Source organism: Carlito syrichta, unplaced genomic scaffold (genome assembly GCF_000164805.1).
Source record: "Carlito syrichta isolate Samal-C Ts95f unplaced genomic scaffold, Tarsius_syrichta-2.0.1 Scaffold305223, whole genome shotgun sequence".
Classification (NCBI taxonomy): domain Eukaryota; kingdom Metazoa; phylum Chordata; class Mammalia; order Primates; family Tarsiidae; genus Carlito; species Carlito syrichta.
Genome location: NW_007249319.1, coordinates 522,841 through 546,974, shown reverse-complemented (window position 1 = coordinate 546,974; position 24,134 = coordinate 522,841). Strand labels below are relative to the sequence as shown.

Below are 24,134 nucleotides of genomic sequence, written 5' to 3'. Positions count from 1 at the left end.
CAAGATAGTCCTATTTTATAGATAAAGGAAACTGAGTTTTGATGACATTGAGTAAGTTTCCCTGGGTCACAGAAATTTTTTTTTTTTTATTAGATTTGATTTCTAACTAGATACTTCTGATGGCAGAATGGAAAATCAATTTTGATAGTGCATCAAGCAGAGCTAGTTTTGAAATGCAAATATTTTTTACTCTAAAGAGGAGTTCTTTCAGTATACCTTGAGGCAAGAAAGCAGGTGGTTTGAGAGGCCATCTGGTAGAGGCTGATACACTGGATCAAAATGTGTTCTAGGGATAGAGGTGTTAGTGAGTTTGAAAAGTTGAAATACCATGAATGAGAGCATTCAATGAGTAAGTAATATAATGGACTTTATGATTTCAGGTATAGAGAAAGTTTTAATATACTTGAGAATAGTGGTGTTTTTGAAAAAGTATAAAATCTAGCCCAAAAAGAAAAGGGGCTATCTAATGTTTGAAATATGACTAGGAAAAAATTGATAATGTATTACTTTACTCACTCACTTTAAAGAAATCTTTAACCATTGTTTGATAAGGAAGTCAAAAAACTCATTCTCAAGTATTAAGGAAATTCGGCTTCCTGGCCAAGACTTTACAGACCTAGCAATTAAGGTTACTCAGAGTGGCATATTTAACATATTCTCTAGGTGTCAGTGTAATTTTAAAAGACTCAGTGGTTACAGGGAACTTTTCTAAGACTTCGGTAGCTTTGTGAATATTTACAAGCTAATGTGTATCTCTCAAGAAGTAGGTAAGAAGTAGAAATTTAAACCAATCCCAACAATAAAAAGCAGGAAAAAGTAGTGACTTTCTCTAAATCCGCAAAACAAATTAGTGGTGAAGCCAGAAGTAGAAGCCCTAACTCCTAAGATCCTGCCTTGTACCATATGTTAGTCTGTTTCTTCTGATTAACAAGCCTTGTTAAGCATGAGAAATTTTGCACAGTGGTCAACCTTTCTGTGAAGTCGAATCAGAAGCATAAAAATAACAATTCAACTGATGTTTGATTATAAGTTTTTGTCTTTAAAGTGTTGTTCTCTTTGATATCTAGAAAGTATGCTATGTATCAAGAAGAAATCAGACAGATTTAGTCATAAGAATACTGGTATTTCATCCTTGAAATGACAGGCAGTAAATACAGTTGGGTAGGTGACGATCTTTATACCATTAATAATAATGGAATTTACCTTAAGACCTCAAGAGATTAGTATTTCACTCTAGAACTGAAGTAAAAATCTAATGTTATATGTTTTACTCTGTGCCTCTTCTTTTTTAACTCCTTCTTTATATGACGCTTAAAAATATTTTTCCTATTGCCTTTACACAGTAGGCAAATGAATTTTGTACAGTTTTTTAAAAAAGATAAAATGGAAGACAGGAGTGTTGTGGCATCTCCAAAGCCCACACAATGAAAGCAAAGGAAAGCAAAAACTACTATGCACATTCAACAAAATGTTAACATATTAGAAAATTCCTTAATGTCTACCTCTACTCTAAAGTATCCCAACTTTGGGTCTAGAGTTGTATTTTGTCCCCTCATTTATTTATGTCATTCATGCAACAAATATTAATAAGAGGTGTTTATACTATACTGGGCGCTGTGTATACAACAAAAAACAGAGATAATCAAGGCCCATGCCTTCATGATTTATAGCTGACAGGATGGGATCAGGAGGAATTGTCAAAATGGGAAGACAGCTAATAAATGAGTAAGCAAGTTAAAAATGAATTTTAAAGATAATTTTAGCTAGACAAAAGTGCTACGCAGTAAATATGTTAGTACCTTTAAGGAAAAGTCCATCAGGAACACACGGTAGTTGAACAAGTTGGGTTTATTGCTCATTTTAGCAAGAGAAACCACACACTATGAAGAACTGTAGTGTGTACCTGTAAGGGGGTGTTAGAAAGAACCTATGTAGAATTTGGGCTTTGGCTGGGTGCTATGGGTCAGGACCCAAGGAAGCAAGGGTTTGAATTAGATTGAATGCTATCAGAAAGCAAAGGAAATTCTATGATTGGGTATCTGGCTTTTTAATTTTATTTTTAATTGAAAAAATCATAACTATTTATATTTATGGAATACAATGTGATATTTTGATATATGTTTATATGGTTGAATGATTAAATAAAACTAATTTAAAAACCCATCACCTCACATACTTATTTTTTCAGCAATTTCATCTGCTTTTTCAGTCATTTTGAAATAAACATCATTATTTTTTAAGTCATGATTCTATGCAATAGATCACTAAAGCTTATTCCTCTTGTCTAACTGAAATTCTGAACCCTTTGATCAACATCTTGCCTTTCCCCATCCAGCCACTATCCCTCAGCATCTGGTAATCAGCATTTTACTCTCTACCTCTATTCAACTTTTTTCAATTCTACATAGGAACTCATGTGATATTTGTCTTTCTGTTGCCTGGCTTTTTTTTTTTTCTTTTTGCATAATGTTCTCCAGTTCTATCCATGTTGCACAAATGACAGAATTTCCACCGGGCTCGGTGGCTCAGCCTGTAATCCCGCACCTTTGGGAGGCTGAGGTGAGTGGATTGCCTGAGCCCGCGGGTTCGAGACCCGCCTGGGCAGCGAGACCTCATCTCTACAATAAATACAAAAATCAGCGGGGTATGGTAGTGCATGCCTGTAATTCCGGCTACTTGGAAGGCTGAGGTGGAAGGATCACCGGAGCCCAGCAGGTCAAGGCTGCGGTGGCCGGGAGTGGCCACTGCACTCCAGTCTGGGCGACAGTGAGACTCCAACTCAAAAAAAAAAAAGAATTTCCCTCTTTTTAAAGGATGAATAGGATTCTATTGTACATAAACACCACCTTTTGCTTTTTAAAATTTTTTGTTACATGGTATTTGCTTAATGCTGGGGCTGGTACTGTTGAATCAATCACCCAAATAGTACACGTAGTATCCAGTAGGCGGTTTTTCAACCCCTGCTCACCTCCCTCCCTCTTTGATTTTAGAGTTCCCGGTGTCTGTTGTTTCCAGCTCAATGTCCATGTGGACCCAGTGTTTAGCTCCCACTTACAGGTGAAACGTGGTATTTGATTTTTGTATACACACATTTTATTTATCCAGTCATTTGATTATGAATGCCTAGGTTGCTTTTATATTTTCACTATCGTGAATACTGCAATGAACGTGGGCGTTCAGAATTTCTTTGGATATGTACTCAGAAATGGGATTGATGGTTCATATAGTAATTCTCTTTCCAGTTTTCTGAGGAACCTCCTTTACTGCTTTTCATGACTTATTCACATTCCTACCAATAGTACACATTCTTTGCCAATTTGGGGGGGGAGTTCTTTCTTTGTTCTTTCTTTCTTTCTTTCTTTCTTTCTTTCTTTCTTTCTTTCTTTCTTTCTTTCTTTCTTTCTTCCTTTCTTCCTTTTTTATTGAGTTGCCTGAGTTCCTTGAAGATTTTTTAAAATTAATTCCTTATCAAATTATGGCTTGCAGACATTTTCTCCCAACCAGTCATCTCTTCACTGTATTAATTGTTTCAGTCTCTGTGCAGAACTTTTTCAGTTTGTACAATAAAATTTGTTTATTTTTGCTTGTGTTACCTTGCTTTTAGCATCATATCCAAGAAATCTTTGCTCAGAGGAATGTCAGGGAGTATTTAAGTGGTGAAGCTTATCGGGATGGGGAAACCAAGTGGGCCAGTCCTCAGACCCCAGTGGTGCTAACAGCAGGACAATCATGCCTGTCCACAGAGGCCTAGGGAGACATACACTGGCACCCATATTAGTGGCTCCAGGAAGGCCAATTTTGGGGCCTCCAGTCTGCTTGCTTGGGAGTCAGCAGCAACAGTGGTGGGCCAGTTGGGTGTGTGGGTCCTCTAGCCTCCGGACAGTGGGCGTGTTGTGGGCTACAGCAGTACAGTGATGGGACAATTCCCTGCTTCCTAAGTGGCCTACACTGGTGTTGGTGGTGGCTGGGACAGGCTGGGCAGGCCATTCACCAGTACCACACATAGTACGTGTGGATGATTGCCAACTGTGATGGTAGTGGCCTATCGAGTAAGCCTGTCCTCAGGCCCCTGGGAGGAGTGCCCAGTTGTCAACAGTGGTGGAAGGGACAGAGCCATACTCAGGCCCTGGATGGTGTGCTCTGGCCCTGAGGTAGTAGAGTAAGGCTAGATGAATTGTCCTCAGCCCCTGCCCCCAACATGGTGATGCATGCTAGTGCTGGCTCTAGTAGGCAGGGGCAAGGTGATTCCCAGACCCTCAGTGTATTGCTCAGGTGGGGGTGGCAGTGGTTGCATTATTGCCCTGCTGCTGGAGAGGGCAAGGCTGCTTTCAGTGGCAGGAGCCATAGGCTGGTAGCTAGGGAGCATGTACTTTGGCTCCAGGTTTGTGACTGCTAGCAGGGTAGCCAGTCTTCTGGGTGCTTATAAATGCAGGGTGGCCCCATTGCTAAAGGTTGTGGAGTCACTGCCAGTGTCTCATGCACAGAGTCTGTCTTTAGAGCACATGAAAATCCTCAGTGTCCCAAGTGCTGAGGATCATGGGGTTGCTGGCAGGTGCTTGCATGTTGGCCCTGGTGGCAGCAGCCAGCAGCAGCAGCTACTGCAGGCAGTGGATGTCACTGTGGCTCCAGGGATGTAGGCATACAGGGCCTGTTGGCCCTGGGACAGGATACAGTCCAGTGGGGGTTGGGATCTCAAAATGGTGCCATGCTGTAGCTGCTTAGGCCTTGAGGGATGCTCGAGACACAGTGTCAGCATCCTCTCTGGAGCAATGCTGTTGCACACTCTCTTGGTTCCCCAGGAAGCTCCCTGTGTCAGGGCCCACAAAGGTCAAGTGGCACTCCTGTGGCTAGAATTTCAGGAGTCCATGGTGGAAATGTGGACCCCTCGGGGTGTCACACCTACCGTTTCCCCAGTATCTTCAGACTCCTACCTAATCCCAGCAGAGCAGACCGTCCCACATCCCTCTCCTTCCTTGTCTTAGGTGTTTCCTGTCACTTCTCTGTTTAATTCCAGTACTCTCTCAGATGATCTATTCCAAGGGTCCTTATGTCTCCTCTTATATCCTGGAAGGACACAGGTTGGCCATGCTGATACTGGAGCACAGGGCTCAGGGGAGGGTCACACTGCTCATGGGTGGCTTACAGCACCAATTGTGAGGACAGCATCAACTTCAGAGGCCCCGGTGGTGAAAGTTTAAGTCTCAAGACTTTAGATACAAGAGGTTGAAAGTCAAGATGGTAACTATAACTCAAGAAAGTATAGGATAAATAGTAGTCATCTAACTGTCTTCTTAGAAGTCTTCATTGAAACTCCATGAGCAAAAGTTCTGTAGTTGAAAGGATGCTGAATTTTGTCAAATGATTTTTTCTGTATTTATTGAGATGATTATATGGTTTTGTTTTATCCATTCTTTTTTTTTATATCACAATTGTTTATATCACAGTTGTTTATTTTGGTAGTTTGAATCATCTTTGCATCCCATAGATAAATTATGCTTGATCATAGTGAATGATTCCTTTTGTGTTTGTTGAATTTGGTTGGCTAGTATATCTTATTGAGTATTTCTGCATCTATGTTCATCAGAGATATTGACCTGTAATTTCCTTTTCTTGTATTGCTCTTTGTCTGGCTTAGGTATCAGGCTCATACTGGCCTCATAAAATGAGTTTGGAAGTAGTCCCTTTTCTCCAATTTTTTTGGAAGAGTTTAAAATGAATTAGTATTATTTCATCTTTAAATGTTTGATGGAATTCTGTTGTGAAGCCATCATGTCCTGGGCTTTTCTTTTATGGGAGAATTTTAATAAATTACATAATATTAGTCATTATTGGCCTGTTCAGATTTGTTTCCTGAGTAGCTGGGATTCCAGGCGCATGTCACCATACCCAGTTAATTTTTTTTTATTTATTTGTATAGACAAGGCCTCGCTATGTTGCCCAGGTTGGTCTCAAATTCCTGGCCTCAACCAAATCTCCCACCTTTTCCTCCCAAAGTGTTGGGATTACAGTTATGAGGCACTGAGCCTGTTCTAGCCTTTGTATATCTGTAGTATCGGTTATAATGTCTCCTTTTTCATTTTTGATTTTATTTATTTTAGCCTTCTCTTTTTTCCTAATCCAGCTAAAGATTTATCAATTTTTCTTATCTTTTTGAGAACCATCTCTTAATTTTGTTTATCTTTTTCTATTGTCTTTCTAGTATCGAATTCATTTATTTCCATTCTGATCTTTATTATGTCCTTCCTTCTGCTAATTCTAGTTTCACGCGTTGTTCCTTTTCTAGTTTGTTGAAGTAATGTTAAGTTGTTTATTTAAGATCTTCCCTCTTTTTCAATGTGAGCACTTATTGTTGTACTTTCCTCTTAGAACTGCCTTGTCGCATCCCATAGTCTGGCATGTTGTGTTTCCATTTTCATCTGTCTGAGGATATTTTTAAATTTCTCTTTTAATTTCTTCCTTGACCTATTGGCTACCCAGAAGCATTTTGTTTAATTTACACTTATTTGTGAATTTTGCAAAATTCCTCCTGTTTTTAACTTCCAGTTTCATTCCATTATGGTCAGAAAAGATACCTGACATAAATTCAATCTTAAATGTTTAAAGTTTTTTTGTAGCCTAACGTGGTCTATCCTGCAGAATGCCCTGTGCTCATGTAAGAAAAATGTGTATTCTTCTGCTGTTGAATGGAATGTTCTTGTGTATGTTTCTTAGGTCTAAAAGGTTGTTCAAGTCCACTGTTCTCCATTGGTTATCTGTTTGAATGAACTGTTTATTATAGAAACTGGATTTTTTGAAGTCCCCTCCTATTATTGTATTATAGTCTATCTTATCTGTTTAAGTGCTCCAATGTTAGGTACATATGTATTTTGAAGGGTTGCATCCTCTTAATGAATTGATCTCTTTTTCGTTATATAATTACCTGTTTTTCTCCTTTTACAGATTTTGACTTAAGGTCTGTTTTGTCTAACATAAATATACTGAGCCCTGCTCTCTTTTAGTTACCATTTGCCTCTTTTTTCCATATCTTTATTCTTGATCTACGTGTATTCCTAAAGTTCAAGTGAATCTTGCAGGCAATCTAGTTTTGGATTTGTTTTTGAATTTTTTTTAGCTAATCTGGTTTTTTTAATTATAAAATATAATCCATTTATATTTAAAGTAATGATTAATAGATATGGGCTTACTACAGGCATTTTGCTAATTTTTTACTGACTACTTTGTAATCCATTTCTTCCAATTTTAGTATCTTTCTTTGTGATTTGTGTATTTTTGTAGTTGTATGCTTTGATTACTTTCTCTTTATTTTTGGTATGTCTACAGAATTTTCTTTCTTTGTAATTACATTGAGGCTTACATGGAACATCTCATAGTTAAAATATTCTAATTTAAACTGATAGTACCATAACTGCAATTGCATACAAAAATTCTACACTTTCATTTATGCTCCTTTGCATAGTTTATGCTATTGATTTTATATTTCACATCTATTTACATTGTGCTTTTATTAACCAATCATTTATAGCTATCATTGTTTAAATACCTTTGCCTTTTAAGTTTTATACTAAATTTAAGAGTGATTTACACACCACTTTTACAGTATTAGAGTATTCCAAATTTGATTATATATTTACCTTTACCAGTAAGTTTTATCATTTCATATGTTTTCATGTTGTCCTTCTGTTTCAATATATTTCTTGTTGGTCGGTTCCAAAGTAATGAACTTCCTAAGCTTTTGTTTATCTTGTAATGTCTTTATATCACCTTAATTTCTAAAGGACAGCATTGCCATGTATAGCATGCTTGGTTGACATGCTTTTTTCTTTTGCACTTTTAATATGCCATCCCACTGCCGCCTGGCTTGCAAAGTTTCCGTTGAGAAATCTGCTGCTAGCCTTTTTTGTGAGATCCTTTATACGTAATAAGTTTCTTCTCTCTTATTGCACTAAAGTGGCTTCCTTTGTCTTTGACTTCTAACAATTTGACTATAATATGTTTCAGAATATTAACTTTTGAGTTGATCTTGCTTGGAGTCCTTTGAGCTTCCCAAATCCGTATCTTTATATCTCTCCTAGGATTCAGGAAGTTTTCAGACAGTATTCCTTTAAATAAGCTTTGTGCCTTTTTGTCTCTCTCCCCCTTTCTCCTTTGCACAATTCCATAATTTGTATATGTGTACATTTGATGGTGTTCCCTAGGTCCCTTATGCTTTATTCACTCTTTTTCAATCTCTTTTCTTTTTTTCCTTCAGATTGGCTAGTTTCAAGTGACCTGTCTACAATTCAATAATTCTTTCTTCGTGATTAAATCTGCTGTTGAAACTCTCTATTTAGTTTTTTTCAGTGCTGTCACTCAAGAATTTCTGTTTAGTTCTTTTTGATGGTTTTGATTTCTTTATTAAACTTAGTATCTGTTCATGCATAATTTTTTAAGTATATTGGAGTGACCATCCATATTTTATTGAATGCCATTGAGCTTCTTTAAAATTATTATTTTGATTTATTTCAGGTAGTTTGAATATCTCTATTTCTTTGGGATCAGTTATTAGAACTGTATTAGTTTACATTGGTAGTGTCGTGTTTGCTTGATACTTTGTTATCCATATAGACTTGTATCAATGTCTGTGCCTTTGAAGGAGCTAATTTTCCTTTCAGTCTTTTCAGAATGGTTTCAGCAAATTAAAGTCTTCTTATGTGAGGTCTCTGGGCTCATGAAATTGTCCCAGGTTTGAATGGGGTTGGATATAGGTCTTGAGGCTGATGTTGGGTCCACAGTGGATACCAATGTTGGTGGGGCTGTTAACAGGGTCTCTTGTAAGCACAGGTCCTGTCTGTGAACTTGACTGGTCTGTGGGTCAAGTGCTGAGATTATGAGGGTCTGCTTCAAGATTCACAGATGGCAGGTCTTCTACCACATGCATTTTTTTGGGGTGCAGCTTTTTCTGGGTCTCTGGAAAGGATCAGTTGGATAGCTAGATTAGTCTGTGGCTAGCTATACTGCCCCAGTCTGTGGATGATATGGGCTTGAACTGAGACAAAAGTTGTTTCAGGATCTATAGCCAAGGGTGAGATCTTGAGCCTTGTCTCTAAGTTCATGGATAAGCATGTCTCCAAGTGGTTTCCTGGATGAGCAGACATGCTTTCAGGCTTCAGCTGAAAAAGATGAGAGCCAATTTATAGAGCCATTTCAAAATCCACAATGGGACAGAGGTCAGGGCTTCAGCCTGAAGAAGGACTGCTGGACATACCTTCCTTTGCATTGCGCACTGGGCCAATGTGTTTATCAGTCTGCAGACAAAAGGGTCCAGAATGTAAATCCAGGGCCAATTGAAGATCCACAATGGACAGAGGTCAGGGCTTCAGCCTGAAGAGGCACTGCTGGACATGCCTTCCTATGCATTGCCAAGTGGACCAATGTGCTCTCAGTCTGCAGACAAAGGCGTCCAGAATGTAAATCCAGGGCCATTTGAAGATCCACTGTGGGACAGAGTTTGGTAAAACTGCCAAGGAAACTCAGGCAGGATGTCTCTCTGTGGGACCTCAGTTAAGCAGAATTGCTCCCAGACCACTGCTGGGAGGTATTGAAACCAAGCTTCGGGACTATTTTAGAATTTTCTGTGGGACTGATGTTGGCCAGCCTGACTCACTGGCACCCATGGATGAGAATCCCCGCAGGTCCCTATGCAGGCAGGATTGTTCACAGACTGCAGCTGACACAGGTTGAAGTTGAGATTCAGGGAACCTTTAGGGGTGGAGGCTGACAAGCCTGTCCATAAGCATCCCCCAGATGCTCCCAGCACTGGCAGGATAACTCCAGGGCTGCAGCAGAGACAAAAAGAGGCCTAGACAGGACCCCTTCAGGATCTGCTGTGGGGCAGAGGTTGCCAAGCCTGTCTTTTGGCACTGATGGGCTAGTCACCCATGAGTTCTCCCATGCCATTAGGATTGCTCCCAGGCTGAAGTCAAAAGGGGCTAGAATTGAGATTCAGAGGGCTTTCCAAGTGAATTGAGATCCAGGTCCCTGTCATGATGATACAGATGGGCGAGTCTCCCAGCAGTTCTCTGCATGGGCAGGATTACTCCCAGACTGTGTTAGAGAGGGACTGGAACTAAGACAGGATCCTTTCAGGATCTTCTGTGGGACAGAGGCTGATAAGCCTGTCCTGTTAGCATAGATGGACAAGTCTCCCTCTGAGTCCTTGTGTGAGCAGTACTAAACTGGTACTATAGCTGGCAATGTTGGGGGATGGGCAGCACTGGAGCCGAGTCATAGGATAACTTTAGGACCTACTGACAAGACCACTTTTGGCAGGCAGCGGCATCTGTCTGTAAGACACTAATGTGCATGATCCCTCCCAGGCCCTTGGTGAATGGTTTTCGAAGCAGGCTCAAGGCCAAACTGAGCTGTAACCATGCCCTCTGGAAAATGAGGTAATTCTGGGTCTGAAGCTCAGACTACAATTGTTGGATATGCCAACTGGCTGCACCTTCACAGTGACCCTGCTAGGTCTTGGACTCCACTAAAGTTTTACAGTCTTGTGCCTGAAAATGCTCCCACAAAGACAGTTTTGTCCATGGGTAGCTGTAGAATTCTTCCCATTGTTGGGGGATCATTCCCTGAGTATCTGTTTTAATTGCCTCCTGTTTACTCTGTTACCGAGGAAGGGATTTCATACCTAGAGTTATGGGGGTGGCCAAATACACACTTCCTACTCTGGACAGATGAGATTAATGCATATTTAATAGTCACATATACATCCCAGGGGAGGAAGACACCACACACTACACAGGGCCACACAGAGGTTACACTTGTGAAACAAGTAAACTACAGAGCTGTGGGAGTCAGGCCTTGAAATATCAAGTCTGGAGTAGCCCCTGATTCCCTCAGAGGGATATGATTGGCTTGTTGGAATCATTCCACAGACTGGCAGGAAAATGGAACCTGCTTCTCAGGGATGAGGAGGACCTGTACGTGGTCCATTTGAAAAGGAAGGTTCTTTGCTAGACAGGCACTTTAACCAGCTAAGCCATGGAGTCAGTCCCAAAGGAAGATTCTTTAGTAAGGAGATCTTATCTGCAGGAGCCAAGTGGGGAGGTGAACTTACAGTAGGACTATTTGAGTCCCTCCCAGATTCTCGTAGCTACCAAGGAAGCCAATTATATTAGGCCTTAATTGTAGAACTTACACCATAGTATATTAACAAATCTTAACTGTAGGGAAGGGATACAAGAATGAGAATAAAGCTATAATTCATTTTTTTAAAGTGGCCTTCATTTTAGCCAAGAGACAAGGAATATTTGGTACTTGGGGGTGGTATAGTGTCCTTACCTCTGTCTGAACTTAGGCAACATTAAGAAGTAGCCCTATTCTGTCTCATTTTGTGGTGGTCTCAAAGCAGCCTTGTCTGAGGTTGGTATTATATCCAGTAGGATAATAAAATAGCCTAGTTCTGAACAGCTTCCAAAAGCCAGAGGCTGCTAATTTTTTTTTCTTTTGAAGATAAAAGGATCTTCAGGTGGGGGGCTAAATTAGATGGATTGGTCAAGGAAAGTTTTCTAAAGAAGGGACATAAAGTGTGGCCTTTACTGCTTAATAAGGAGCTGTCCACGTAAGAGTAGAACTGAGGTAGGTGGAGACAGGGGAGGAAGGGAGACAAGTTCTGAAGGGCATTCCTGTCAGAGGAAAACAGCGAGTATGAGCAAAGAAACATTTTCTCACACCTGAGATATGTGATTTAAAATTAAAAAACAAAACAGGAGTGTGTGTCTTTGCTTCAGTGATTTCAGTGATTCTCAAGGGGTTGGAGGTGGGGGATGGCTCCCAGAGTCTCAGAACGTGGGAAGTAAAATTTTAGAAGCCTCCAAGTAATCCTGATACAACTGTCCTCCAAGACAGACTGTCCCTCACCTCCCCTGCCCATCTCTCACAGTTTTAGTTCAGTTATATAGCCTTTATGTGGAAAATCCAATACTAATTGAGATTTTAATATGACTCTGTATATTTTACAACAAAATTGCTTGCCCAGAAATGTTTTTACCAACATCCAGGGAGATAGATGGAGTTGTTAGCTAGTGAATGGACTGCCAATGGCAGAAGATCAATTATTCTAGATATAATTTTCTTTGCTCTCTTGAAACTAGACTGTAGTGATTTTTACAGACCATCTAGCATACAACATATTTGAACTGGGTCTCCATTTCCATTTAATAGTCATCATAACCCTAGGATATGGTTTTATGATTCCATCCACCTGCTCACATCCAGTTCATGTGTGTGAGCACTATTGCAATGATTGGTTTGAAGATACCACTGCTACCAATTGGGAATTTAGCATACTAACACAAGAAGACATTAGTAAGGACAAACAGCTCAGACAGCGGAGATTAGTGGTCCCAAGCATGGACTCTGGAGCCAGGAAGCCTAGGTTCAAATGACAACTCTATCACTTTCTAGCTGTGTCACTGCGGATAAGTTACTTAGCTCTTATGCCTCTGCTTTCTCATTTATAGAATGGGATAACACCAGTACTATCTCGAAGATTTGTAGTGAAGAATAAAATGTATACTAAGTTCTAAAACCCAACACATGATAAGCATTATTATCTAGTTTGGTAATAATGATTCCAACAACATATTAGAAAAGAAAAGAAAAAGATAGTTAACACCATATTCCCATCATCAATGAGTTAATTATGTACTAGCTAGTACATATATTCACAGATCTTATTCAGAGATAATTTTTCTTACTTATGGTTATATACAAGGCATCTGCTCTTGCTACAAGGGAAATCACATAATGAATCAGTCTTTGCAATATCTGAAATTATGCATTTAATTTCAAATATTTCTTCCTGTCTGCCTGGTATGTCTAAAACGTTCAGGCCTACTGCGGATAACAGTTTTAATACATTCTGTGGCTGAGCTTTTTGGACTTTGCCTAAGAATGCACTGGGAGTCTCAGATCTTTAATTGAGGCAACCATATTTAGTATCACTGAAATAAGTGTGATAACAGCTTGATCATGCAAAGCTTAACATGAAGAAAACACCTGCCTGGTGTTAATAAGATACATGAATTTCAGACAACAGAAGACCAAAGAAAATCACCACTATGTCTGCCTTGATAAAACACCAACAGAGTTCTTGTTCATTTATTATATTCAAAAATTTATTTGAATGTCTATGAAATATGAACAGAAAAATCATATGGATTCTGAACTCATGGCAGGTGAGGGGTTTCATAAAATATTGCTGAGTCTTTATACATACTAGCAGATTTATAAAGAAAAATGAAAAAGAAGAAAAAAATTGCTTTGTTTTTAATCATTAGAACAAACTGAGGTGATCTGAGTGTGAATTTTAAGTATCTTACAAGGCTTGGATGCATTGGACATTAGTTTAATACATATACACACCTCTTCTCTCAAGGTTCAGGGTCTCAATAAAAAAGCATTGAAAGCTTCTATCTATTAGCATTTTTCATGCACAATCGAAAATCTTTTAAAACTCAAAAGCAGTACTTCAAGAAGAACTGAAAATCAACAGCTGCTTTTTCCTGTGAAATAAGAATATTTGTCCTCCAAAAGTGGGAGAGTGTCAATAAGTAAAAAAATTATTCTCGTCTTTGATGCCAAATGTACTCAAGATTTGCAAATCCCTCAATATCATATGTGCTAGATATTCTAGGGACCATAGTCTAGTCAGTGATTTTTGCTTGCTTTTTTGTTTGTTTGTTTGTTTGCTTAACATATATAGAACAAACGCTTGTTAGACTGCTTTCTCTTTCTAATGGACTCATGTAAACATAAGTTTTAGGAAGCAAAATTATGCCTTGTTTCCCTCCTAGTTATCTTTTTCACCTAAAAAAAATTCAAGGGTAGTTAATATTCATGTATGGTCAGCATTTAGTTGACTGTGATAAATTGTACAAAGAAAGTATGGATAATTGAAATCTATCGTACTGCAAAAATTTAATTTGATTTTCTACACTTAAACTTATATTGCATCCAACAATTGGCCAGAGCTGGTAATAGACCAACTGAAAATATTTTAATTTTTATTTCTTTCATCCTTCCAAAGATTTAGATAACTTAAAGTACTTTATGAATAACCCTTTACAGTTTATAAGCACTTTCATATATATTGTCACTTTTAATCTTCCTAATATCCTTACAGGAAAAGGAGGATATAGAATTATTATCCTCATTTTATAAATGAATAAATTTGGAATGAAACATCATACTTTTAAGTAAATGCAAGTAATCAACACCCTCCCCCCCAAAAAATTAAGAGTCGATTGTCACGCTTTGTTGAATTTCTTGCATTACCCTGAGAAAGTCTATGACCTTTTATACAATAACCCTGCCTATCTTCTTGCTGACCTGTATTTAGGTCATCTTTACTGCTTCTGGACCTTTGAATCTTTGCCTTTACATCCCTCACTCTATGGACCCCGGTCTTGAATGTCCCTGCTTCTCTTGAATATCTAAATCCTATTCATCAATCAAAGTCCAGCATAAGTTTCACCTTCTCCAGGAAGTCTTCCAGCCCCCATTGTTCTTAACAAATACGTTATTTCCAGGGATTGGTCCTAAAGTTCCTAAATGTTTCATTTATGTTCATCTAAACTCTCATTAGATTATAAACTCCTAAGAACAGAAACCAAGTCTTACACATCTTTGAAACTCACAACATTCTAGCACTGGATATATAGAGAGTAAGTGCTTGATAAACATTTAGTTATTATTTAATCTACCCAGTGGAATCAATGCTGAACCATAACGCTGGTAATTTAGCCTGCACAATTACTTACTATAGTTGAGTTTGGTGTGTGTGTGTGTGTGTGTGTGTGTGTGTGTGTGTGTGTGTGTTTCCATATGTGTGCATACATCAGTTGACCATTGCATTGATTTCTAATTATCAATGAAGCCCAGGAATATGACTTGGGGGGTCAAATGAACTACACATGACTGATGGATTCCTTGAATAAAGTAAACATTTAGCCCATATATCAGTATTGAGGACAGGAACAGGAAACATTATCCAGTGATTGTTTTTCTATAGAATTACATTAGCATCACTCGTTCTGCTAGTTATAATTTCTCAGCAAACCAAGGATGTCTATCAATTGTAGTTCCTGGATCTAGCATATGAAAATGCGTTCCATTATTCATTATAAATGTTGCTGATCAAGTATATTACCCTTACCCTTACAAACTTGATTTTTAAGATGAAATTTTCATGTGAAAATAACACACTTGAGAGTCATTGTGTTAAACAAAAAAGAATAGTGCTGTGTGATAAATTGACTCTTCAGAAATATAAGTATTCTGTTTAAGCAAATAACTGCTTTTGTTCATATTTTAAGGTGAATTTGGAGAAGTCTGTAGTGGGCGTTTGAAGACACCGGGGAAAAGGGAGATCCCAGTAGCCATTAAAACTTTGAAAGGTGGCCACATGGATCGGCAAAGAAGAGACTTTCTAAGAGAAGCTAGTATCATGGGACAGTTTGACCACCCAAATATCATTCGCCTAGAAGGCGTTGTCACTAAAAGTAAGTTACTGGTTTTCTTCATTGTTTCTTTCATACATCTATTTTAGTTTCTTTTAAGAGAAAGAAAAAGCTTAATAATAATGCCACAGCCACTAAGGAGTAGCCTAGTTCAGGTATCATCTTCTGCTATCACCCTCAGAGTCTTGATTTTAGGCTGTGACATTATCAGAGTTTGCATTGGTCACCAAACAGCTTTGAAATGGTATTACTCGTAAATAATTGCTCATTTTACTTGAAATAATGAATCAAGATTAAAAGGTTATATATTTTTTTCTAAATTTCAATATTAATGGAAGAAAGCATTTCAATATTTTGGGTCATTAAAGTAAAATATTTCTGTTTAGAAATAAATGTTACATGCAAATATAGATGTTTTGTCTGGAGAAACACTTTTAAACAAAGAGTTCTGCCTGGACCCCCATGTATATAAAAGACATTATAAATAAATTATTATAATGTATATAAAATGAAGAAAAGGATTATAATTTCTGAAGTAAAAAAATTCTACTTTCACAGAAATAATAGAATAATGTTCATTCCTTTAAAAGGATATTTCTTTTAAAAAATAAGCCAAAATTAGTCATGTACTCTAAGAAATAGACTGCCATATAATATTCACTTTTATTTGGATAATGATGGGGCATAATATGTAACGATATTTCTCCTTATTTTACTCACTAATGAATTATAACATATAAAACCCTATACAAAATGGCATTTAAAATTCCATAAAAGAAGTCTTTGAGAGTGGCATTTTTCTTTCATAAAACCGAAATTTCTTTTAACATCGTTTAAATAAAAGTGAAATTTTATGTCACATTTGAAAGCAGGAATGTGTAAAAACTTACTAAAAACATGAAAAGGGCTCTATGTCCGAAACTCCTGAATCCTTCTCACAAAGCATTGGCTAATATACTACCCAAGGGAAGCAGAAGATTCCTGAGTGACAGCCACAGTAGTTTGGAGACAGAAGAGAGTGCTTCTGATGACAGGTGTTGCAGTGGGCTGTTACTTTAGTGGTCTTGGTGGGACCTTTTAATCTTCATGCCCTTGTATGGTTCTCTTCCACATTGACGCTGGGCTTTTCCATGTGACTGACCTTGACCAATGGGACATTAGCAAGTGTGGTGCAAGTGATAGCATCTTAAATGTTCTTACCTTGGAGTGTGTCCTCCTGTAACACTCCCTCCCGGAAGCTGGTCTCTATGCTGAGCAAAAGCAATCCGTGTAATGAAGCCACATCCCATACTGCAAGAAAGAGGAAACTGAGGTGCTCCAGTCAACAGCCCCATCTGAACTCCCAGAAGACAGCCAGCCCTGAATGCCAGCTTGTGAATGAATCATCTCAGATGGTACATCCCCACCTACCACTGCTATTAGGTGGTTGCCGTTCTTGTCATCATCTCAGGCAGAAAAGAATCCACCCACCTTGGTCCCACCAACCCATAAACACATGAGGGATAATAAAATGATGTTGTTTTAGGCCACTAAGTTTCAGATGGTTTGTTGCACAGCAACAGATAACCAAACAGACAGACTCAGTTAGAATTCTGTTCCTGCCACTTAAGACTTACGCAACTGAGGGTACATTATTTAAAATCTCTCTCCTTTACTTCCACATCTGCAAAATAGGACTGAAATAACATGTACTCCACAAGAATGCTGTAAGAATTAAATCTGTAAATGTGCAATGCATTTAGCATTCTTCGTGACTCATAGCCACGATAAATGCTATTCATTATTGGGACTATGTGTGCTCAGCACTTTGCACATATATGTTACCATTTTATTCACACAGTAACACTAATGAATATCGTTATCCACATTTTAGAGATGAGAAACTGAGACCCAGGCAGGTTAATTAACACACATAAGGACCTCTGACCTACAAGTATCTATGTGCATGACTGGTGTTCAAACTGAAGTTTGTCTCCCTCTAAAACTCATGCTTCTTCTTTTTCTTTTCTTTTCTTTTTTTTTTTTTTTTTTTTTTTGCTTTTGCTTTTGCTGTATCGCAGTAAGAGTTTACACTTTTTCTTATCTGAATTAAATAACATCAAATAAATAATAATCTGAATTAAATAGCATAATACCACTTTTCAAAATAGGAAAAAAATTGTTTGAATAGAGTGAAATAAATTATTCCTAAAATGTAAAATTTGGGAAGCACAAGTATACCCTAATACCTAGCAAAGATTATAGTCCAAAAGAGAGAGACAGAAAGAAATTACATGTTAATGATTTCTTTTATATTTTCTGACATCCTTGTCATTAATTTAGTATAAACATTTCAAATTATTCCTTCTGTTTTATATCTCTCTGGCAGGCAAAAGATAATTTTAAGGTTGGGATATGAACCTTGGAAAAGCATTTTAAATAACAATTTAAGTATGATGCTGAAGTTCTCTGATGTCTGTTTATGCATGAAATATCTAGAAATGAACACATGAAAATAAATTCAGAGTTTGAAAATTATCAGATCTTTATTTTCTCCCTTCCTCCAATAAATCAAATTATATGTCTCTTTCATGGATTCCCATGTGTTTTAATAACATACTATGTCCATATAGACATTAAAGCATGGGTCCCCAATTCCCAGGTCCCCAATCCCCTGTTAGGAACTGGGTCGCACAGCAGGAGGTGAATGGTAGGCAACTGAAAGAAGCTTCATCTGTATTTACAGCCCTCCTCATCACTCGCATTACTGCCTGAGCTCACCTCCTGTCAGATCAGTGGCAGCATTAGATTCTCTTAGGAGCACGAACCATAATGTGAACATTGCATGCAACAGATCTAGGTTGAGTGCTCCTTATGAGAAGCTAATGTCTGATGATTTGAGGAGGAGCTGAGGCAGTGATGCTAGCACTGGGGAACAGATATAAATACAGATTAATACTAGCAGTAAGGTTTGACTGCACAGAGACCATAATAAATCAGTTGCTTGCAGACTTATATCAAAACCCTATCAGTTAGTGACAAGCAAACTTCAGTTGTACAGCTGCATCTGGTGGCTATCTTTAATTCAGAATCTGACACTCATATTAGTCCACGCGTGACCTGCCTATTATTTTATTTACCACTTCCATCCATGTCTCTTTCTTTTTAATGGTGAGTTGTATAACTATTTCATTACATGTATTACAATGTAATAATTATAGAAATAAAGTACACAATAAATTTTATGTGTCTGAATTATCCCAAAACAATACCTCTCAACCCAGTCCATGGAAAATTGTCTTTCTTGAAACCAGTCCCTAATGCCAAAAGCTTGAAGACTGCTGCATTAAAGTATTTGAAAAGGAAGACATATAGCCCCATGAAATATTAGGAATCTTTATCCTAAATCAACTGAATATGTTTAATAAAGTATTCTAAGACTCTTGTCTCCCAATTTCAAATAGTTTACTTCACATAAGCATCCAAACAACCAAAATAGTGATTGCTTTACAACTCTAACAATCTCATCCAAAGAGGAGACCAGTGACTTCTACTGAGTTAAATTTGTATGATCCACAAGTAAGGTTCTTATTCCATTTCTTAAATAAAAAGGAAAGGAAAGAAAAGAAAATCTCATTTTTCTTAAAAGAAAACGGATTGAGAAAGGATAAATTCAGTATGCTGTTGAGTTGCAATCACCATTCTGGTATTGGCTTGTAAGACTGAGCTTCATATAAGGGTGGTATAGTAATGTTAAGGTGGGTGATGGGGATGGAGAAAGGGTTAATCCCTGCAAAGATAAGTGGGCATGACTTTACTGTTATCATCTTGACTCAGTGCTATGGGATTTTTCAGAGAAAGGCAATAAATAAATGAATGCCTCATTCCCATAAATACATGGTAATTGTTCTGAAATTGCCCTTAAGTAGCTAAGAGATAGTTAGCAATTAATGCTCCCTAAGGACCACCCATTGCATAAGAGATAATACTGATGAAGATAAAGATACAGCATAGGTTTATAAGAGCATGTTTTTAAAGTATCCTGGGGTTCTGAGAAATAAATGCATAGACTCTCAGGTGAAACTAATACAAAATTACAGATCAAAATCTTCATCAGGTCTTTTTATACATTCTTAATATGCAAACTTTTTAATCTTGTGTAGGTTTTATCTCTGAGAGATGTATGTTATGAAGTTCTTGGGAATACTTTTTCTCTCGTCTTTGGGCATATATCTGCTTGTATTTTAAACGTGAAAGTTGAATGCTTAAAAGCTGTATTATACAAAAAGTATGCCTGATAAAAGTTAAACCTATTTATTTGATATACATCACAATTTCATTAACCTGTTAAGATACAACTGAGATAAAAAAGAGATTAATTGACCTATAACCATATGCCTAGCACAGACTTTTTCTCCAAGAAGCAAATAGAAGCTATCAGACACAGGACAGACTTGTAGCCATTAGTAGTGTGGATAGTAGCAATTTGTAACAGATAACGTATACACGAGTGTCACTAATGATATAACCAAAAGAGAAAGTGGTATATACTTCCATAAAAAGACAAGAATTGTGGTTCGATGATGAAGAAATACAGAGCAGTAACCACACTTCAGAAGACTGGACTTTGCAGTTTGAATTTATGATAATGGAAGAACCAAAAAGAGAGAAATTAAAGTGCCTCTCCTTTCAGCTTCATGAGTAGCAACTAAATTTAGATATACCAACCATATCTCAAATAAGTCATAAATCTAGCAAAAAGTAATAGAAGTCAATCAGAGTAGCAAACAAATTCCTAAACATAGTTTAATTTCATCATGAAACATTCTCTAAGGATTCCATGAGACAGTATTGAGTCTATAATAGAAAGTGCTGGGCCTGCTCAAACCCTCTTAAAGATTAAGAATATTGCAGATTCTTTCCAGAGAGCCTTGGTGGGTCTTCATGGACTGTAGGCAAGAGAGTAGGTTCAGAATTGCATTCTGCTTGTCAAGTGATACACATCCTCCAAGATTTCTACTATTGTGTTACTGTTGCCACTGATGTCATATCTACTTCTCTACCTAGTTATGTTTGGGCTAGTCGCATCACCTCCTTGGGCCTCAATTTTTTCCCTCTGCACAAAAGATTGAAAGAACAAGTTAGACTACAAAACAACAAAGATCGTATCCAGTCCAAGTATTTTGTGATTCCATTCCTTGCCCAAAGAAAAGAGTTATGAGATATTTTCAAGGAAAATTTGTGCCAGTTATAACTTATCAATCAGCCTCCAATTTTTTTTATTATTTTAAAGATATGGGGTCCAATTCAGGATTAAGTAGATAAGTGGCCATTGTACAGGTAAAGTTTGGGCTTCCCTTTGGTCCCCACTTAACTTAGTTTCAGTTCAGGTATGCTTATTGATATTATGTGCCTCCCCACACCCCTGGCAGCATCCTGCTACTGCCAAACTCTTTCTTACAGCATTATGGTAAATGTTCAGGATCCGCTTATAAGTGAGAACATGTAGTACTCAGTTCTTTATTTCTGTAATAGATCACTGAGTATTATAGACTTCAAATTCATCCAAGTTGCTGAGAAATCCATAATTTTGTCCTTCTTTATGGCTATGTGATATTCCATCATGTATAAATATCACATTTAAAAAAAATTCTGTCTACTTTTGATGGACAGCATGGCTGATTCCATGTTTTCGCTATTGTGAATAATGCTGCAATAAACATGCATGTGCAGGTATCTTTTTTAATAGAATGATTTGAGCTCCTCCAGATATATTCCAAGAAGGGGGATTGCTGAGTCATATGGAATGTTGATTTTTAGATCTTTTAGGAATCATCACACTGTTATCCACAGAAGTTGTATTAGTTTACATTCCCACCAATGGTGTAAATGCAGTCCCTTTTTTCTGCATCCTCTCCAGCATTTGTTGTTTTTTGAGTTATTGATTAGGGCCATCCAGGCTGGCGTTAGGTATCTTAGTGTGGTTTTAATTTGCATTTCCTTGATGGTTAGTGGGGCTGAGCATTTTTTCATATGTCTGTTGTCTGCTCATGTGTCTTCTTTTGAGAAGTGTCAGTTCATATCTTTTGCCCACTTTTTAATAGGGCTGCTTGTTTTTTTCCTTTCAGTATGTTTGAGTTCCATGTAGATCCTGAATTTTAGGCCTCTGTTCTATATACAGTTGACAAATATTTTTTCCCATTCTATGGGCTATCTCCCTTTCCTCTTGATGGTTTATTTTGCTTTGCAAAAGCTTTTCAGTTTGATGAGTTCCCACTTCCCATCTTATCTCTTATGGCATGGGCGTCTGGGGTTTTGATCAGGAATTGGTCCTCCAATTTTATTATAACTTCAGGCTCACATCGATGACTCAAGAGATAGAGAAGTTCAGGAAGAAACACACATGACAAGAGTCTTTTAATAATGTTTTCAACTTGCAATCTGTAAAGTAGAAAAGTTATAGGTAAAAGTTTTCTGTGAGCAAAACCAAGGTTTGTATATATTGACTATATTTTGGAGGGTGTAAAATATTCTCTAAATATAATTCTACTAATAGACAAAAATTTAGTTTTGTTTTTCTTTTGTTTTGTTTTGTTTTTTGGAACTCAACTCCTCCGCTAGCTAAGACAGGTTTAAAAATTTTTTTTGTTTGTTGTTTTGTTTCTTCCCCAAGAAACATTTACTGAGCACCAATAGGTTTGGGGAATAAATGCTGATTAAAATCTATTACTATGGAAAATACAACAGGTGCTGGTAAAGCTGTGGAGAAAAGGGGACACTTGTACACTGTTAGTGGGAATGTAAGTTAGTTCAATCTCCATGGAAAGCAATGTGACGATTCCTCAAAGAACTAAAAATCAAGCTTCCATATGATCCAGTAATTCCCCTCCTGGGAATATACCCAGAAGAACATAAATCTCTCTGCCAAAAAAGTCACTGCACACACATGTTTACTGCAACACTATTCACAATAGCAAAAACATGGAACCAACCCTGTTGTCCATTGAAAGTGGACTGGATAAAGAAAATGTGGTACATGTACTTGATGGAATATCATATAGCCATAAAGAAGAATAAAATCTTGGCCTTCGCAGCAACTTGGATGCAGCTGGAGACCATCATTCTGAGCAAACCATCACAGAAACAATAATTGAATACTGCATGTTCTCACTTATAAGCAGACCCTGAACACTAATCACAATAGCACAAAGGTGAGATCAGCAAACACTGGACACTGTTAGGGGAAAGAGGGAGGTACAAGAGAGGGGAACATGTGTCAATACACTGGATACTGGGTCCACTATTGGGGAGAGAGGACCCTTAGAAGCCCAACCTTCACCTGCATGTAACCTACTTATGTAGTAAATCCCCACTTGTAACCCAAACTTTAACATAAAATTTAAATTAAAAAAAGGAAAAAACAGGCTCAAAGGTCTTGAGAAGCTTATTTGTTGGTGACAGTAACTGGGAACAACAAATAAGCAAGCCATTATTTCCCAATATATGGGGCATGTGCTATTTTTGATACAATCAACCATCATTAAGATATTCAGTCATTCTTTCAGCAAATACTTATTGATTGTCCATTTTTGACATACATATGAATATAGTAATGAAACAGACAGAGCTATCTCCTGGAAGAGTCAAAAAAGTCTAAATATTTCAATATAACTTTAGGTAAAGAGCAAATCCCTGAATGTGGGGAGGGAGCAAACTACATGCAGGGGTGTTATGAGAGTATTCCAGGCAGCGGAAACAACTCATTCTATTCCTTTGGCTTAAGAAAGAAGTTGGCATGTTAGGGGAAAATGAAGAAATAGACCAAATAAGTCAAATTCAAAAGAAAGGAATAGATTCAACACCTATTTCCAAGGTTAAATTAAGAAACTTCAGTGACTACTTGATTGTAGAGGGGGAGTGGGGAGGGGGAGAGATTTCAAACAACTTCCAAGATAATGGTTTCCATAAGTAAAAAGATGGGAAATTCTGGAGAAATAACCAATTTAGAGGGGAAATAATGAATTCTGACTTGGACACGCTACGTTTGAGGTGCCTGGAACATTTCGTTCAAGACTTTCAGGAGACCCCTGGAGCCTGGGTGGGAGTCTGGAATGTGGGTGCAAATTAAAAAGTACTCAACAGATGGGTGGTGGTTGGTAGTTGGCGCCATAGGGGGGATGAGGTTACCCAGAAGTTTGAGGAAAACAGGCATGCACCGGCCGACTGAAGAAGAGAAGCTTAAGAAAGAGATAGAGAAGCAGCCTGAAAGAGGAAGAACAGGCTTCTAAGAACCAGAGATCAGTACCATAAGGTGCACAGAGAAGCCAAGTGAGGCAGGGATTGAGAACCATCTACTGGATAGAGGCGTCAGGAGGGCACCGATCCTCAAGCATTCTGTGACAGTAAGTGGAGACCGGATTGCTGTGGGTAGAGAGTAAGACATGCATGGTACAGTCAGACTGATAGTTTTAAAAGTGAAAATTAGACGGTTTGGAGACTTCTCAAAGATTGAAAAATAGATTTACCATTCAACCCAGCAACCCTACACCTGGGTGTATCCAAAGGGGAACCTTAGGAATTTAAGTAAAAAAAAATTACAATCTAATTTTCTTTTTCCCCCTTTATTTATTAAATTCAAGGGAAACATGT

The 24,134-nt window shown here is 37.8% G+C and overlaps 1 protein-coding gene across 1 annotated transcript in view; it reads left to right on the top strand.

The window, feature by feature from the left end:
* Nucleotides 1-24,134, top strand: part of EPHA6 (EPH receptor A6) — a 338,000-nt gene that overhangs the window by 112,053 nt on the left and 201,813 nt on the right. Inside the window, exon 7 of the mRNA XM_008061379.2 lies at nt 15,363-15,548. Within this exon, the coding sequence (XP_008059570.2) occupies nt 15,363-15,548 (186 nt within the window). The remainder of the gene's footprint in view (nt 1-15,362; nt 15,549-24,134) is intronic.